General features: G+C 40.7%; 2 protein-coding genes across 8 annotated transcripts in view; both read right to left on the bottom strand.

Moving 5' to 3' along the window:
* Positions 1-7,758, bottom strand: part of pbx4 (pre-B-cell leukemia transcription factor 4) — a 28,480-nt gene extending 20,722 nt beyond the window's left edge. Inside the window, exons 1-4 of one of the 7 annotated variants that reach the window (XM_086086397.1) lie at positions 7,603-7,758; positions 6,776-6,948; positions 3,199-3,312; positions 1,119-1,192 (exon numbers count right to left, since the gene is read on the bottom strand). In XM_086086397.1, coding sequence (XP_085942523.1) covers positions 1,119-1,192; positions 3,199-3,312; positions 6,776-6,942 — 355 coding nt within the window. In that variant the 5' untranslated portion in view covers positions 6,943-6,948; positions 7,603-7,758. Of the gene's footprint in view, positions 1-1,118; positions 1,193-3,198; positions 3,313-6,775 lie in introns of all 7 variants that reach the window. The other 6 variants (XM_086086358.1, XM_086086379.1, XM_086086390.1 and 3 more) reach the window with 6 other exon arrangements.
* A 5,227-nt stretch (positions 7,759-12,985) lies between these two features.
* On the bottom strand, positions 12,986-18,494 carry dsn1 (DSN1 component of MIS12 kinetochore complex). The gene is made up of 11 exons (XM_086079413.1): positions 18,385-18,494; positions 18,068-18,104; positions 17,278-17,548; positions 17,118-17,191; positions 14,329-14,401; positions 14,171-14,231; positions 14,050-14,103; positions 13,901-13,972; positions 13,679-13,829; positions 13,477-13,564; positions 12,986-13,390 (listed from the first exon to the last, which is right to left on the bottom strand). Exons 1-11 carry the CDS (start codon positions 18,417-18,419, stop codon positions 13,299-13,301), a joined length of 1,008 nt encoding a protein of 335 aa, XP_085935539.1. The 5' UTR covers positions 18,420-18,494; the 3' UTR covers positions 12,986-13,298.
* Between the last annotated feature and the right edge of the window lie 773 nt (positions 18,495-19,267).

Genomic DNA, 19,267 nt, shown 5'->3' with positions numbered 1-19,267 from the left:
TTAGGGTAAATAAGAGCGCCGGTTGCCTGGGAAACGGTATACCCTGCCCCACTCACTCAAGCCTAGCCTGTACTTTTCTCCAATCACTGGAGAGCAATAATACATTATTGACAGAGGGCCATGGCAGGCAGCAGTGCAGCATTTTCAAATTGTATTTGAACAAGAGAGGATTTTTTTTTCTTCTTCAGTGAGAAGATACACAAGTGAGAGGCAAGCAAGCACAAGGAAAGAGAAGCCAAGGAAGAGGGATGAGAGGGATGAGAGGACTCAAAATCCCACCCATCCACAGTACCATAACCATCAATCTGCCAGCCATCCTAAGCCTTCGTCCTTTGAACCGCACTCGAATCTGTCAGATAGCTGACTGGAATAGCTAACAAGATGGGAATAAGCAGCTGCTTTTGCTTAAAATTATTGTGCGGCTGTGATCAAACTCAAAATAATCGCATGTGTTCAGGCATAACCCTCTATCAGACCACGTTTATATGAGATCCAACAACATTATTACGTTCCTTTTAGCTAGTCTAGTCGCGCCGCATGCGATGTTTGGCTGAGGGTACTGCATTGATATGCATAGCAATTTATTACCAAAGCATAATTGCATTATACTGCAGTGAGTGTGGACGTTCTAAGAGTGCGTCGGAAAATAGCATGTCGAGATGGTATAATACACTGACTGTGAAGCAATAACCCCCGCGGATTCTTTTCATATGTGCCTGCTGTCAACGAGTGTGTGAATTTTCTGTCAAGATTATGCAAGGGTATTTTTTCCCATCCTATTAATTTGAAGAAGATATAGTAGATGTAGTGATTGCAGTGGGTATTCAGCAGTTATTATGTCAGATTTTGTGTGGGAAGAAAAACTATGATAGCAAAAAATTATGTTTTTCGTTGACTGTTTAAACCAAACCTTTCGATACTGACAATCGACACTGCCAAGACACCAAACAAACACAATCAACGCTCAATCATTTGTGAGTTCTGTGAGGCCAGGAAGGAAGTAGCTTGGATGCAAGGAAGCCATTATTGGAGGGAAGGCGCGACAGTGCACCTCCAAACTGGGTTTCAACTTGTGTGGAGTGCAGAATAAAAAGGAAATGAGCGAAGTTGAAACTCACCTGTCTTCTCTTTGATCTCACAGAGAACACTGAACAGGGCTGGCTTCATTCTGTGACAGTTAAGGGCATGCTTCCTGCACAAGAGAGAAGAGGGAATCAGAAGGGGGAGAGAGTGAGGAGGAACACACACACACACACACACACACACAAAAGAATCCCCCCCACCATCTCAAGTTGTACCATGTCTTCGTCTTCTTAAAACTCGCTCTAGTCTACCGAGGTATGTGCGAGTGTTTCAAAAGAGTCGAGCAGTGTGGCTTCTTGACATTCTCAATGGGAAATGCCTTTGTCATATCAGAAATATATCTGATGAATCAAAAATAAATAAATAAAGATGCCATTTAGGTCATTAGCACGGTGGGGTAAGTCAAGGAGCCTAATAGCTAATGAGTTACTGAGAGTCGTAATTACTGAGCAGTGCACCAGATTCCAGTCGCTTGCGTGTTCTGTAACTGTTGTAAAGCCGTACCCTACACCTTGGTGTGACTCATCTGTATGCCTGACTTATAAAGTGCTGAATACTCTGAATTGTGCTAATTGTTAGGTTAATTTGTGCCAAAACCATGAAAATCACAGCACTGTACGGCAATAGTTAGTGCCGAGTTTCGATGAGGCCCAAAACTAATTAATTCCACATTATTAAGACTTCCAAGCGGGCATCGGATTCATTAAATCTACCCCTGTGTATCTCATTATATCCAATCACTGCTGAAGTAGTGAGAGATGTGTCATTTACATTAATGGCAACTGTCTGCTCGTGATAGAAAAAACATGAGCGTATTATGACATCACAACGGGTGTATTATGAATAGAGTGGCAATAACTTTTTCCGCCCACATTTGGTGTTTAGACGAAACAACACAAACCCGGCGCATGACATTGGATGTGATGAGCATGGACTGAAAAGGGTGACATGATATTTTCCATGAAAACAGCACATTTAAGACAACCACAAATGAACATGACTTGGCTACACCTGACCACAACAACAATTCCAGTTGTGAAATCCCTGAGGATAATTCAGGAAGGGACTAAACAGACGGGGGCCTGAATGATATGCCTGGTGATCCTGCCTCAATGTGAGAGGAATTGAGGCGGCGTGGTAGGGCTGCAGCTATAGATTTTCTTACAATCGAGTATTCTCAGAATTGGAATCATCAGAATCAACTTCGCTCGCCAAGTATGTTAAAAACACACAAGGAATTTGTCTCTGGTAGTTTAAGCTCCTCTAGTATTACAGAATCAAGCAACTATAACAACATTTTATCGATTATCCTATCGATTAATCGGATGTTAAACGGATATTAAACTCAAAAATGTGCATGTGAGTTGCAGGTGCGTTTGTCCACTTGGGATCGCATGTTCTACTGTAGTATCTGCGATGTTAAGCGTGCATGACTTTAAAAAGGACTGGTGAGTGGCATGGGTGTTAGCGACTGAAAGTGCAGTTGACTGGTCGTGACTTGCGTTGTGCCCATCGAATGTGCTATGTGTTTGTTTTCTTACCGATTGTTCAATAAGGCGATTGAAAGTGCACCGGCTGGCTGTGTCTATCTATGACCACTTGCGAGACATTCATTTACAACAAAGCTTAACAAACGATGGTCGGCTAGGCTCTATCAAAAGCGTTTACATCAATGTGTTATCTTGTGATGGTGATCGTCGACGTGCCGTTGTAGTAAACATTGCACTTTAGCTTATTTTAATAAGTGCGAAATGATTCCAAATTTTGGACATTCTCCATCTTTTGTGGAATCTTCCTCCTGGCTCGACACCATCACGCCAACTTATTTTTACAGTCAGTGAGTGGCGTGTGCGACGGCAGTAACATTAGTTCACATGGAAAAGTGATCTCTGCGACGCTTCGAGGCTGAGGTTTTGTGTCGACATTTTTTTTTAAATAATCGATTCATTCAAGTTAATCGAATAATCGTTGCAGCCCTACAGTGTGATGTTAAATGTTTTTCAATGTGGCGGTAAATGTATCACGGCTGGATTTGAGTTGGGGGAGGGCTGCCATCAGAATGGAGGGTATGAGCAGGAGGGGGAGAGGGAGGTGCTCATGCGGTCCTGTACTGACCTGTACTGGAAGTTGACTGGCAGGCCACCCCCTGCCGTGCCCCCCCCTGCTCTCCCTCCCTCTGTGGGGTCGTCTGATCCACCCCAATGCGCCGGCGAATCTTCTGGCCAGCATCTAAACATATGGCGACAGGAGGGGTGGGTGTGGGCAGAAGATGAGGGCGCAGGGCAGGCAGGGTGTGCAGGAAGGGCACAAAAGTTCTTGCACTGCCCTGACCGCTCCCCATCCCAACACACCCTCCACAACAGGAGTGTCATGGTCATGTGGCAGCCTTGTCACATGTTCTGTTTGGCGATCATGACTGAGGAGTGGATGTGGGACGGACAAACTCGACCAAAGTCACAATTATGACGACCGTACCGTAGTGTGGCCCTTGGAAAAGGACCAAACCCATTTGTTATGAGCGACCTCAAACAGGACTGAACAATCCTAACATTGATTAGCATCAAACTGCGCACCTTCATAGATAGTACTAGCCTACTTTATGTGCTTTCGTTTTCAATTCAAAATAGTTGAAAAACGACCAAAAAGCCATGTTAAAAATCTTGGTTCCGCATCTATATTTAGCGTATGTCAGAGTATTTTCAAATTTCCTGTACTGATGATAATGTTATCAAAACCTGTTAAAAAATTACTGTAAAATGCATGTTGCTGCAGTAGTTGGCGATTTAGACCCAAAAGTGCCGTCCTCGCGGACATCGGAAACTTTTTACACCAAGTGCCACCTCAAAAACACATAAAAGTTCAATACAAATGACTTGCACTTGGCCAGTAATTTATTGGCATACCGTGAGAGGGAACCTTTGCACCACAATTCTTAAATTGTGGTACCAAGGTAATCTGCTGTACGTGTTATGTGAATGTAGACTTCGGTAAGTAATGTGACACAAATGAGATCATGAGCACAATGGCAACGATTGTTGAGACTGTGGTGTATTTGCACATCCTATAAACACTTAATATGCATGCCTTCCGCTTTTACACCAGACAGGTTTCACTGACTACGTGTACACACACTCAGTATTCGGGTTACGGTCAGAATTTCGATATACCCGTTTACATGTGTAGCTGACAAAGAGTTACTCCTGTTTACATGGTCATTGTGCTCAATTAGAATACCCTGTTCTTAAGCGTGACGCATGGACATAGTCATTCCGCTTTTAACTTCCTACGGGCAATAAAAGACATTATATTCATTTCACTGACCGCGCTAACTAAAATAGTCGGTTTCCTCCTCACTCCAAGTGTGGTTCTTTGCTGTGTTGTCATGTTTGTTTACCCGTGCTTGAGTATTTCCGGTGGGTTGCGCGCCAGAAGGCGCAATGTATTCAACAAGGCTCGCTTAGCGAGTGGGATGGCACTTCGCATATAACTTGTTCCTGTGCTACAAAGACCAAGATTCGTTAAGTGAAGAAGGAAATAAGACAAAGAAGAAGAACAGCGCAGACGCACAATGCAAACCAATGCCTTGCTCAAATTAGGTATTCCTAATGCCGTTTATATGAACAAGAATTTGGGTTATAAAAAGGAGTAACCCGTTTTATTCGGGTTTTTAAAAACATATTCAGGTTTTTGAGCATATACGGCCTTTCAAAACCAGAATATTGGCGATATTCGGGTTTTGAAAGGGTTATTACCAGCATGTAAATATAATCACTGCTCAAAAGGAAACGTTGGCACTATATCTAAAACTTTAACTTTAAGGTTTAAAAATGTTCATTTTCAGTGCCAAACATGTTTTTATGTAAACAGCCATAACACTGCACATAAAAAAAACAACTGTAATTTGTCCCTTAACGGGGACTTCCCCATCGCGCCACAAAGTTTTGTAGCCACATTTAAGTGTACTCCAAACAGACGCTAGAACAGTTTGTGTGTGGTCGTCGAGATTGGTTGCATTTTGTTTGCTTCACCTCAACTAAATAAGAGAGGCCAATTAGCAAGCAGATGAAGGGTCTCCTACCTCGGGCAAGTCAGACTGTCAGCTAAAAACAAACACCCACTGTTCCAAGGATGAATATTTTATCAAATGGAATGGAATTGCCTTTATTGATTAAATAGTTTGCACATTACAGCCTGCATGTGTCAGAAAGAAGAGTCCCTCTTGTGCACAAAGTGGACATTATAAGGGTACGCACGCCTATGGAACTCCAAAAGCAGACACACCTTTAGTTACATACTGTATATTTGTAACCCGTTTAGCCTGTTACATACACTCTAATTGTCCCCGTTTAGGAGCAAAGCACTATCATTTCGTCTGCGATGATTCTTGCTGGTGTGAACACATTTACGAGGGGGGAAAGCGTGACAACAACAAAAAAGTGCACAGGCCCAGATTGTATTCTCAAACTTGCATGTTAGAAAAGGTAACAAAAAAAACAAACAAGCCCAGTGCGCGCTTGGCCATATAGCATCATCCCTCCCCCTCAACACCACCTCATTAATAGAAACTCGATTTGCGGACAGCTGCACTCGCGTACACATTATAGGAGAATTGATTGCACCCAGCACACAATGAAAAGGATGAACACCAGGGAGGGAGGGAGTGAAAGGGGAGTGAATTAATTAAGAGAACCAGGTGGTCAAATGTTGGGTGGAAAATCACTAGCTAATGACACATCACACAGTGGCCACGGTCTTGCAAGTGGACGCCTTCCTATTGTTGAGATAGCGCGGCTTTATCTGAAAGCTGACCTTATGCTCCCTGGGCCACATGGCGCATGAGTGCTGGCTGCTTGCATAGATTTCCCCTTAGCTCGGAATAATGGAAACACCGGCATGCCTCTGTGATATGAGCATTAAGTGAGGAGTCGTATGAATGAATGGCTGCTGTCATCACCGGGAGCTCCTGACTGGATACGCCAGCCAATTGAGTAATCCCTGCATTCATTTGCATTTCATCGGATAATGACATCGACTATCAATTGATGCAGAACGCTATTCAGACGCGTTGGGGTGCAATTAGACAAATCTCATTAGGCGTAAACAGCAATGTGGTGCTGCTTTGAAACCTTTTTTTGTGTGTGTGTTTTTTTTTGAAAGACTACACTCATTGCCTTATTTATTTTTATGTCAACAACTCTATATTTACCTCACAGGTGTCTTGTGTGAAAACTGTTTTTACAGTTTTACACAGGGGTTAATAAAAGGCCCTAAAATGTTAACTACTGCTGCTGCTTTAATGTAATGAAGCAGTTATATGAGCCATGCAAGTGCAGTTTAAGTGGCAGCCAAGTGGTTGGGAGATCATTAGCAGTGCAACAACCATTGTCTCGCCGTGAAAGCCCAAACTTTCGCAACTAAAAACAAAATAACGAGCTCTGGTTTGCTTCTTAATCTATAGTGGATGTGTTTGCAAACTCATAGGCAGCTGAGCGCAATTGAAATAACAAAGAACCGCCTTGCTTTTCCTTTTAACAGTAGTCAAATTCAAGCGTTGTGGCGATCGCGGATCACGTATTTTGAAGTTTATTATGACGAATAATTGTGGTTATTTTTAAAGAACCACGTCGGCAAAATGTAAGCTCCCCAGAGCAGCATAGCAACGTGATGGAAAATGGCTCTTGGCCGCTCTTACCTGGCCTGTGCTTCGTCCAGGCTCTCGTCGGTGATGGCCATTATTTGCTGTAGGATATCCCCGATGTCTTGTTGGGGCTGGCCGAGAGACTGCTGTTTCCGAACCGAGTCCGGGTCGCCTACGTCGCCTGGCTGTAGTCCACCAAGTCCGGTGAGACCAGTCAGCATCCTGGTCTGGTCATCCATACTTTGTTAAAAAAGGAAACTCGCCGTTTTCCTTCCTTACGCGAAGACACACACACACGCACGCGCACGCACACACACACACACACACACAAATAGCTAGCCTGTTAGCTAGCCCGCAAACTAGTTTCCGCAACAAACATACACACACGCTTCCTTGACGAATAGTAGGTCGTTGGGAACTGTTGTTGTCATAAAAGAGTTCACGCAAATACCCTAAAACATTCAGGCGACTAAAAAAAACGACAAGGGGGGCGGGAGGGCTAAACACGTTAGCTAAGCAGCGAGTGAAAAGCAGCTAGGTTAGTAGCTGCAACCCAGCGGCCAAGAATCAGCAGCGGGGACACACACGCACGGTCCGCGTGGGCTCGCCTCGAACATTGTGGGATGAGAAAAACAAAACAAAAACACCAGCGCGAATCTCGACGGCTTGGTTTTTCCACCGCCGCGTAGTCAACCACCCCCCCCTCAAAAAAACCGAGTGAAATCGGGAAGGCAGGACTCCGACGAGAGAGAGAGACAGAGCTCCTACCGCCACAGACTACGCTTGGCCATTGTTGTTGCTGACTGTCGTGTCGCGCGACTATGTGGGATGTGCTGTACTCGGTGCTGGTGCTGTGGGCGAGCTCGGCTTCTTCCACTCACTTGGAACGACACGACACGGCTTGCTAGCGGGTGGCGAAAAGTCCGCTTCCCGGACAACCAGCCACTCTACTACGTTTACGGAGGTGGATTATATTCATGGTACATGTTTGTGACGCGACCGTCAAAGGGGGATGAAATATTTGTCCAGGTGAAAACCATGACTCCCTCGTGGCAAGCGTTACGCATGGCTAGCCACTGACGTCATCAATATGTTAGTCATTTAACACTCAATTCAGGCAAATAAAGGCACTTATTTGAAACGCTAGAAGATTTGACATCATAAAAAATAAAAAAAGGACACTGAAAGAATGTGCACTTTAATACAAGAGCTGCACACTGAAATCATCATTCATGGCTACTAATATAAAAATATGTACATTCATAATTTTGGAGGCCCCCTGGTAGGACCAGCCAAAGGAACAACATGCACAGCAGTCTGAGTGTTGTAGAATTGCACTGTGTTACATAAATAAATATATCTTACAGAGATGCAACAATTAATCGGCATCTAATCGATTATCAAGTGAATCAACAACTACTTTGATAATCGATTACTCGTTTTGAGACCTTACTCTACTTAAAACTGTTCTAATCTTCAGATTTTCAGCCTCTCAGCAGTAGATTTTTGTCTTCCTCCATGAAAGCAGTCTTGATTATTTGTGTTGAATCCAAATATAATATATATATATAATATAATGTCCAGGGTATAGTCCACTCACCCGCTTTTATACAGCTAATTACAGAAAGTCTCATTTGTACCAGTTAATATGAGCTATCTAAAAGATTTTTTGTCAGGAAAGTAAAAAAAAAAAACTTAGAATTTATCATCAGTGACAGCACAAGAGATTTCATTTGAGCATTTAAAGGAATAACTCCTACCTGTTTTGTTTTTTGTGTGTGAGGGTTATGACAGGGGGAAATGTGACAATAACCATAGAGCAGTAAATAGAACCCAGTGGAACAAGGGAAATGATCCTGCCGGTCAGAACAATGCCAATTAATTAAATATCAATTACACATGCAAATGAGTTTCTCAACATAACATAATGGTTCTTGACTTGCATGACAATGAGAGCTTGCCAACTGTCCATTACACTGCCTGGGGCGGCGTCAAAGGGTGAAAAGTTTTACTTTTAGTTTTACTATTCAGCGATTATCATCTCTTTATACAAAGTGCCAAATGGGCAGAGCCAAGCCAATCCAATGCGGTGACCCTTCCATCAGAGATTTATATTATTGTAGATACACTTACAAAAGGAATCAAATTGTGTTGTTTTTATCATTGTCTTTAGTGAATAAAATTGTTAGCCAATTTAAAATCAAATATAACATTTGACTAATGACGTTAATATAATTTATATATTATAATTTATAATATAATTTAGTTTAAGGCAATAAGTTATTATTAAATGTTGGCTGATGATTAAAATGAGGGAAAACAGTAGCCAGCCAGATGTAATAAATGTAAATATAAATACAGCAAATAATAACTTACTACTACTACATCATTTGTCGTGATATTAATTGGGCATTGCTTTACAATTGAATCAAAGTCAGCATTTCTATTTTAAGTGTAATAATAACTAGTTACACAGCGGTGCCTTGAGATACAAGTGACTTACTTGACTTACATGTTTTGAGACACAAGTTGTCACTTACTACTGTCAAACTCAACATAAAACTAAGAGATTACACGTTGTTTTTAAAAACAACCAAACAAATTTGCCTTGAAAATGCTCCCGCTAGCTTAATGCTAATGTATGGAAAGCAACATTGATGGGGTAACGATTAGCATCAATAGTCGTCGTGTTATTACCATTTAAGCAACAATTGATATGTAAACACAAACTATGGAGCAACACAGGCGGTGTTACATTACACACGGGCATATATTCTTTATCTTCTGCGGTAAAATGGATACTATTAAGCTGCCAGTGTGTATTATACTGCCTCCCAGTGGCCAAGACACATCAGATGAAGCAGTACAATGAAGTGAAGCATTAAATCATGATGCACAAATGGTTCAATTCTTTACATTATTATGTAATTATGTTATTATTCAATGTTTTTATGAAGTACAATAATATAGAGTGTTATTTTCATCATGAAAGAACACATTACAAACATTTTTGTCTGGGTTTTGGGGGAAGCTGGAACGGATTAATTGTATTTCCATTCATTTCAATAGGGGAAAGATAATTTCAATGCATTTATAATGGGTGTCAATTATACGCAGATTTTTGCTATTCGCCTGCTCCCTAACCAATCCCCCCTCCTGAATAGTGGGGGTCCACTAACGGTCTCTACCGTTATGAATGGTATAGTGTTACTTGAATGCCACATTGACAGTAAATAAATATTTTATGACGTTGACAATTTGAGCCCGCAACCAATTAATTGACTTAACACCATAAATAATTGCGTGTCTTGACAAAATAATGATGTCTAAAAACTACCTGCAAAATGGGACATGTTACTTGTGCAATGTCTTTTGTAACTACCGCTGCTGTGATGGCTTAAAAGTGGAACTAAAATGGTGTGTAATGCATGCAAAAATGCGCTGATGACAATCGAGAAGGGTACTAATTAGGCGCATCAATATAAACCTCTGTAATCTGTTTCTGCTCAGTGAGCTGCGAGGAGACAAAATAGCCCATCTGATAATGCCAAAGTGGTCAAATTCACATTGCACAAAAGAAATTGCATCCCAGAAGCACAACAGAAGAGAATCACTCTTTCAGCAGCCAGCGAATGAAACATCGCATCAGTTTCCAGTTTGAAAATGATGACAGCACAGATTGAAAAACTAGTGTCCTTGTGTCTCTTTTTTTTTGCAAACTGGGCAATTCTGCTGCCGTTTATCACTCAGATCAGAGAGACAGCCTTCCAAGACGAATGGCTGTTTGGATGCGTTTGTAGGAAAGGCCGATGCAGCAGGCCCAGATGTGCTATGAGGAGATGATGGGTGTGCATAAGGTAGTAGCAACCAAACTGGCGCCGATTTATGCTGACTCTCCGCACATCAGTCCGCGGCAATCTGGGCCTAATCAATCTCAAATTGGAGACAGCAAGTATAAGCAATAGGGTAAACGCTAATAGCAGTCATAATGTGGTGGTGCCATTTCAAGTTGAACGCGCCTGATGTTGTACAATTCTGAATATGACCGAGATTTGTTGTCCTAATACATTGTTTTTTGTTTCCACACTTTAGCCAAGTGCATTCAAATTTGTCACTAAAGTCAAGAAACAGTTTTTAAAATTATGTTTATGGCCACTCGCATTAAGTGTCTGTGTGCCAGTGGTGGATTTGCACAAGGTAAGCAGAGGTGCAAGTATTGATTGGATTCAGTGTTGGCTTTTGATAAACAGCACTTAATTACTTGACAGTGGTTAACTTCATACATTTGTATGAGAGTTATGAATAATGGTTTCTTGAATATACATATCTCATACAGCAAATATAAAAAGTCTACACACCCCTGTTGAAGTACCAGGTTTTTGTAATAGGAGAAAAAGCTCAATTATTTCAAATGCTTTTCCATTAATCTGACCTATAACCTGTAAAACTCAATTCAATTTGTTAAGTTTTTTAAGAGAGTAAAAATCAACTGAGACAACGTGCTTAAGTGTGCACACCCTGTTATAACCGGGGATGTGGCTGTGTTCAGAATCACATTCAAACTCATGTTAAATGGGAGATGCTTTAGTAGGCTTTTCCCGACATTTGCTTTGCTTTCTAGTAAAATCTTGAAGGCTTTTTCTAGTGCCGTCAAAGCGTTAACTAATTAATTAATCACAAAAAAATTCTCGCATTAATCATGTATTAATGCAGATTAATCGCACCATTAATTTTGACCGCAGATGATCCTTTAGCTTGACAGTGGATGGTTACGTTAAAGGTAGCACTGGTTGTGTTTGACCAATAAACAAAACATTAGCATTAAAGTTAAAATATTAATAAATGTTTCCGTATGACATTGAGAATATTTGTTCATGTCAAACTACTGTGGTCATCTTTTTTCATTTTAAATTATGCAAGTTTAATTAACTGATTAGAAAAAGAGGAAGATAAGGGCGTGCAGTGTATCAAAAAATGTTGACAACATACTCATAACATTAAATGTCAAAATAATTAACATATAACAGGTGCTCTTCAAATTTAGCGAGCAAAAAAATGTTGATAAAAAGCCTTTTTAATGAAGTGATTAATCGTGATTAATCAAAATTCTAAGATGTGATTAATCTGATTTTAAAAATGTCATGGTCAAAAGAGGGTGTGCACACTTGTGCAACCACATTTCGTGAGTTGTTTACCTCCCCTGTCTAAAAGATTGTTGCACAGGTTACAGGCCACATTAACTTGAGAAAACGCTCTGAAATAATTACCTCACATAAAAATATTTGAGCAGGGGTGTGTAGACTTTGTATTTTAACTTACATGGAACCGATTTCTTATACTTCCAGTATTTCCTATGGAAAAATGGTTGTATAAAATAAAACCCACAATCTTGTCAAATAAACGTAACATTCTATAACAAAGCTTTCTTTCATTTTGTAAGTCTACAAAGATGCACGAAGGTGAGTCAAGTCTCACCCTTTATCCAAATGTTAAAAACCAAACACTTAACTCCTAAAGGGGCCATTGAGGTTTGTCTGGAGTGTTTTGTTCCTCACACTTTTGAGTGAAAAGCTGTAAGGATTACCATCTAATGCCAAAGTAATTGCATTTGACTGCCGAGAGAAAAGCGTCCTTGCGAGTGAAGAGACGACAGTGTCTTTGTGGTCCTTGCAGTTTTTATTGTTGTCGATTCATTTCGGGATCATTTCTGTGAAACTTCCTATTCATTTGGATGCTTAAGGTGCCCTCCTCTCACCCCACAAGCATCAAGCCTCATTTTCATCTAAATAAGAATCGATCTCTCCTGCTGTGCGCCATCCTTCCTCGCTCACAACTCTCACGGTCACAACCCTGTTCGTCTTCTCCTGTCAGCCCCTTGAACACCATCCCACTGAAAATGTCACCCTCGCTCTATTCAAGATCATAACCACAGCACACACACGGCAGAGGAGGAATGAGACATTCCCTTTTCTTTATGCTGCACCCTTCAAATTACGCAGGAACATCAATTAGTGAATGGTTCCAGGAGATAGGAGTGATAGCAAACAAAGCTTTTGACTGACTGGTACAATGTCAAAGCTTCGTTCTGCATCAGTGACCCAGCCAAATGCAAGAGATGGGGGGTGAGTCACTGTGGGGGGAGGGGCTTTCTCTTCAATGGTCAGGGGACACTGATGAAGTGAAATAGATGCAGCACTGAAAGAAAAAAGGAGAGTAAAGGGGCCCGAGGAAGAGCATGGCCAAGGAATGGAAAGAAAGACAAACTTAATCTTAAGCGTAATCTTTATTAGTATAAAGGTTACATTCATTTTCAAATTGACACCATGTAGTACCCAGTATAACAGAGACCCCCTGCTTTAAACAATGTTTGCAGGACGGCCACTGCCACCAGCTGGAGACTTGTAAGAATTACATCAACTATCAACATTCAACTCTTGATAAGAACAAGTGCAGGATTTTATTTAGCATTACGCAGTAATAAAAAAAACATGCAGACCCAAAAAAAAAAAAAAAACACATACAATTTTTCGTTATATACAAGTCAAAAAGACGTAACCCAATTGGGGCTTTCCTCCATTTAATCTGACTGTGTTCTTGTGGATGTAAATGGTGCACAGAGTAGGTCGTGAATGATGCCGGCAGAATTATCCTGGAATCCTGCTTGAGCCGCTGGCAGGAAAAAGAAACGGATCCATATGTTTAGTTACTATGAGCAAAATGATTTATAATACCAACAAATACTGTACAATCATTACCCAATCGGCCACTGGTCTCTTTCACCACCAACTGTGACAGCTTCTTGACGGACTGAAGGACTCGCGTAAGTTTACACTGAGTGTCCATCTGTGTATTCAAAACAAAATATTCAATGATACTATAGGAGAGTAAATAATGACCATTTGTGGACAATAAAACACGCTGGAAATGTGTGTGTGTGTGAAATCACATCATACGTACTACAACAGGTGCCATAATGCGCATCTCGGATTCGAGTCTACAGAGATGGCCACGGTAGTCCGGTTTACTCTGAATTAACTGGTACTGCAAGGACTGGGCCATACACGTGTGGTCTAAAGAGATGGCTTCATTTTGGCCCTGAGCCAGTTTCCTGTGACAAACAGGACAACAGAGCATAAGCATACAATTGAAAAAGTTGATTATTGGTAGCTTAACAGTCACCTTTCCAATTCTTCTGCCTTAGTCTGGTGTTTATGAGAGAGTGCGTCCCATGATTGACTCTCAGCTTGGATCCTAAAACACAACAATGTATCATAAAAAAAAAAACTAAGCGTGGTGGATCCCAATAGTCATATCCACGACCAGCAAACCTCTTAATAGTATTTTTGATCACCGTAGCTGTCCGTGCTCCAAGCTCACCAGTCCTGAAAGCAAATAGTTTGAGAATAAAAATCCATCTGTTGTAGACATGCAGGGAATAACGTGATTTACTTTTGAGTCTGTTGTTCACTGCTTTTGGCCACAGATTTGGATTTTTTCTTCAACTTCTCAACTAAAGGAAGAAAACAAAAAGGTTTTGAAATGAATGACAAAGTTTGAAGTAAGAGGTGGAGGATCAGTAATTTTGTGTACCACATAAAACAGGGCACCTTTTTTCTGAAAAGACTCCAATGAGGAATTTGGCACTGACTGGAGCGAATTCTGAAGTTTATCCGTGGCCAGCTGTACACAAGAGATATTTGTGAATACAAAGTGTAATACAACCTTTACAAGTTTGAGTCATAGCCAATTTTTGCTGAAATTATCTAAACCAGGGGTGGCCAAGTTCAGTCCTCGAGTGCCCCTATCCAGTCTGTTTTCCATGTTTCTCACTACTAACACACCTGATTCATGATCAGGATCGTTATCAGGTTTCTGCAAAGCTTGCTGATGAGCTGATCATTAGATTCAGCTGTGCTGAAGGAGGGAGACATGGAAAACAGGCTGGATAGGGGCTTAGCCACCCCTGATCTAAACGTTTGACAAGATGTATAAAAAGTTTTTAAAAAATGAAAACAAAAATAAAATAATTAGTGTTAATCTTAAAGCTGCCTTAAGGACTTTTAAACTGTTTTCTTTTACACACAACTGCCACCTCTGGACTAAAGTGTAAATGCAGCCTCCATGATGCTCGTGCATGAGCCGTGCAGGCCTGTACGAGAACGAGCGAACAGAAACTCCTCTAGCAAGAGGCCACTATTTACAGCAAAGATGACTTCAACCGATAATGATAAGACAATGATAGAGCAATTCTGAATAAATTGCTTGCACAGATATTTTAATTTTATACAGTGATATAGTGCAGTTGCTTGCAAGGAATTTATTATCTAGTAATATTTTTGGCCATGATACTGTAGTTCAAATACACAAAGTTCAAAATAATTTGTTCCTCATGATACTTCAAATCAAGCAACTAAAAATGAAGTCTTTATTTCAAACGTATTCTTGAAAGCATTGGAAACGTGTGTCCGTTCTGTTTATATAAACTGTTGACTGGAAAGACGCCGAAGTTGCGAACTGTGACGTCTCACAAGAATGCTGCCAGCAAACGTGGTTGGTAATCTTCCATTTTTATTTGTCTTCACACAACCGGCTAGTACGGGTGTTAGAAAAAATCGATTCGGCAATATATCGCGATATCACAGCGCGCAATTCTCGAATTGATTCAAAATGCGGCCGAATCGATTTTTAAACATCGTTTTTTTATGGGAATATTCAACATAACATTTTATTTAGGGTTAGGATTTACACATTAAGCATGGATGAATGTTATATTAATGGAACATTAAGCCTTAATATTTTATTTCAGTGCTATTCAAACATGGAACAGACTGCAACCTGAATTTTCAGAAAATTAAATAAAATTTCATACAAATCTTACAGTGTACAAGTTCAATGATTAGCATTTTCTAAATTTGAGTTTAAATTTTTTTCGCAATAATCAATTTATAGATTTGTATCGGGATTAATTGGTATCGAATCGACCTATGAATCGTGATACGAATCGAAAGGTACTAGGTAATTCACACCCCTACCGACAACAACTGTTACAAGAAACTAAACCGCGAGCCGAATTAGCACACAAGCTAACAACAACACGTAGCTGCCTATGAGCCCTTCTCCACCCGCGAGATGAGCGATGCGTACACTAAACACTCTGACACCAGAATGCAGGCAACAGAATGTGCAACACAGGAACACTTATGTATCAGCCATACACGGATCATGTCCTCTAGATCACATTTACAACGCTCATAAGCAATATTAGCTTTTGATTTCCACCTTCATTTGTCATCATTATTGTTTACATCTTACTTTGACGTATAGTTGTTATCGTATCTTACCATCTCAGTAGAAAGGAAGCCAACTCTCACTGTCACTGCTACGATGTTTACACGAGTCCTCTGTCTGCGCCTATCAGACTATATTTTGGCTCGCTTTGTCGCGCTGGATAAAACTTGTCGTTTCTTCTTTTTTGCGGAGTTCCAGCTGTGCTCAAACGTGTCACTTCCTTTACTCCTGGCAGATTCCATACTCATCAATGTAAAAGCGTGCAGTCGTGTTGTTCATCCTGTCTCAGGGTGAGCACTTCTACATGTTACGGTGCAGAAGTGGAAACCTTTATTTTTTATATTCCAGCAATACATTCAAATCACACAATAATAAATGTAAACAACGCGTTAGTGAAAAAAAGAAAATAATTGGAAACTGTACTAGGAGACGGGAGCTCGCATGACGTCACATTCTTAGCACATTCGCCCCGAATGGCTCGATTTAGAAGCGTTTTATAGGCTTGTCGACGCAGTTGTTGTAAAGACGTTAGGGCTTGCTCTGCACTTCAAGGCATTGCTTCTGCATATAGATGTGTAAAAATCTGTAATTTTAACATTTAAACTTGCTTAATGCAGCTTTAAGTTTAAAGCCAGCTTGCTTTCAGAGGTGGGAAGTCCATCGGGAGGGATTGACTGCCCGTCCCTAATTTGAAATCAGGTCTGTAACTATCAACTACTTTACCCCATCAATTAATCGAATAAAAATTGATTTTGAAACAAAAACATTGGCATGCGAGGTGCAGGTATTGATTGAGTCCACTTGGGGTCACCATCCTCACGTTCCCCACTACATCATCTGTGACTTTTGAGTGCGTGTGTGCTTTAAAAGGTGGGGTCTGGCTGTTGGTGTCAGCAAAGAGTGAAAAGTTGGCTGTTGTGAGCGCAGTTAAGTGGCTGGCTGTTAACTGGCTAACCGTTACCTTGTGTGTGAATGTGTCTATTTTGCTTCAACTGTATCTTGTTATTGCATTATTCGATTCATTGTTTCACCCCCCCATTTCAGATGAAATCAAATTTTTCGGAACACTGTATATCTTGCATTGTTTTTATTTTGGCTTTGACCTTACCTTCATTGCAGCCTCCATCAGCATACTCAACCTCTCTTGTTGTGATAACGACGTGTTTATGCTCTCATACAAAGCTATTTTTAAAACAAATAAATAAAAAGGCACATTTACGTCAATATGTATTCAGTGATCATCCTGATGAGCAATGCATTCAACTCACTTTGATATGGTTTGGCAGGTACAGACAGGGAGCGCCTTGTCAAGGTGGCTCTCCTCCAGGATTTCCTCCTTGCAGTGGATGTTGCAGGCGGACAAGATTCAGGTTTGTCCGTGCTTCCAGATGCCATTTCCAGCCCGTCTGTGTCTGGATGCTGTTCTCCGGCATTAAGCAGCTGTGTCTCGGCTAACAGCAATTCAACACGAGGGGATTTTTTTTGAGGGACGCCTTCTGGACCACTGGGTGACGAACACCGCTTGGGTGGCTGCTTGACCTGAATTTAGAGAATACAGATAATTAGCCTGTTTTCCAAAGCAGTGATCCTTAACTGGCTGGTCATTGTTGGGCAGTGGACAGCTAATAAACAATTGCAGGGGGCCCCTGGGTTTATAATGATACTGACATACTACATATTAAAGTTACAAAAAGCAAACAATGATTCAAATGATCAGCTCATCAGCACGCTCTGGAGAAGCCTGACAACGTTCCTCCACCTGTGTTGGAGGAGGGAGACATCTAAAACACGCAGGCCTGTGGCTCCCTATGACCAGGGTTGCCTACCCTGCTGCTCTCGCCACAGATACTCCGTAAACAAACACAATGCAACGCCCTCAGGCGACAGACATACTGGCTAGTGACGTGTTCCTGTCGCTACCTCTCAAATTCATTTGAATAACAATCTGTAGTTATGTTTAAAATATGATATTATAAATGTTTTCGAAGGCTATTTTTGAACAATGCTAACAGTTGATAACAGCAAAAAATATTTAAATGTGATTTAAACCATACATACCTCGTTTGTCGCTTCAACAGCAGCGTCAGACCCGCAACTGCAAGACAATTGAAATGACTGTATGTTATATTAAATATTTGATATGTAACCTGTCTCAACTTCACAACAAACGGCATGTTTACAGTCAGTTAAATTAACATTGGCCGACATTTTAATGTACAGTTTGAGTTAGCACACCCAACCCCAACAATGAGCCCTGACACAGGACAATCGATGTGACACTAAAGGCTTGAAATGCTCATGCGTCGATTTACCAATACTTTATCTGCACTATAGTACAAATGTTTAACATCAACAAGAAGCAAACGGAAACAAACCTATCTTGTTCTGCGGACGAGGATTCTTCCGCCATCTTTTCTTCAAACTGTTTTCTTGATATCGCGCGCCTAACAAGCCCCGCCTCTTTCCTGCATTGTTGCACTATGGGAAATGTAGCTTTTTGGCTATGCTGCATTCGAGGAAGGTTGGAAGTCGGAATTATCCCATTTGGCTTTTCCCAGTTGCGACCCGAAAGCGTTCGAGGCGAAAGTAAACAATCAAAATGGCGGATAGTGATCAATTGTTTGTTGTTGATGTTGTTGTTTTTGGTCCTCAAAACACAGTCTTCTCGCAACTTTTCTTAATTTATATATATATATATCTTATTTTATAAGCATTCCATAAAGTTCATTAGTTCACCCCATAAGATAGTCACGTATGTTATGTTACGTGCCCGAAGCCAGTTGGGATAGGCTCCAGCGCCCCCCGCGACCCTTGTGAGGACTAAGTGGTTAAGAAAATGGATGGATGGACGAAGAAAGCTGTCTAGTTTTATACTCGAGTAAATTTTGTTCTACCATTCACGGTATGTTTTCAAAGGGGTTGCCATTGTAGAGTGACGTCACATTGAAGTCGGTCGGTGAAGTCATATATATATATATACACATATATATACATATACATATGCACATATACACACAAATACACACATATAAATAAATACACGCATATATATATATACATACATACACACATATATACATACATACACATATACATATATATATATATATATATATATATATATATATATACAGGGTTGGGAGGGTTACTTTTAAAATGTAATCCGTTACAGTTACAAGTTTAAAGTTAAAATGTAAAGTAAAAAATGTAGTTAGTAACGTGATCCAAGTACCATAATATTAAAGTAATGTAACTGGA

The sequence above is a fragment of the Leptonotus elevatus genome, chromosome 1 (genome assembly GCF_054856555.1).
Source record: "Leptonotus elevatus isolate MCC_2025b chromosome 1, RoL_Lele_1.0, whole genome shotgun sequence".
Classification (NCBI taxonomy): domain Eukaryota; kingdom Metazoa; phylum Chordata; class Actinopteri; order Syngnathiformes; family Syngnathidae; genus Leptonotus; species Leptonotus elevatus.
This window is presented reverse-complemented; position numbering and strand designations above follow the sequence as displayed.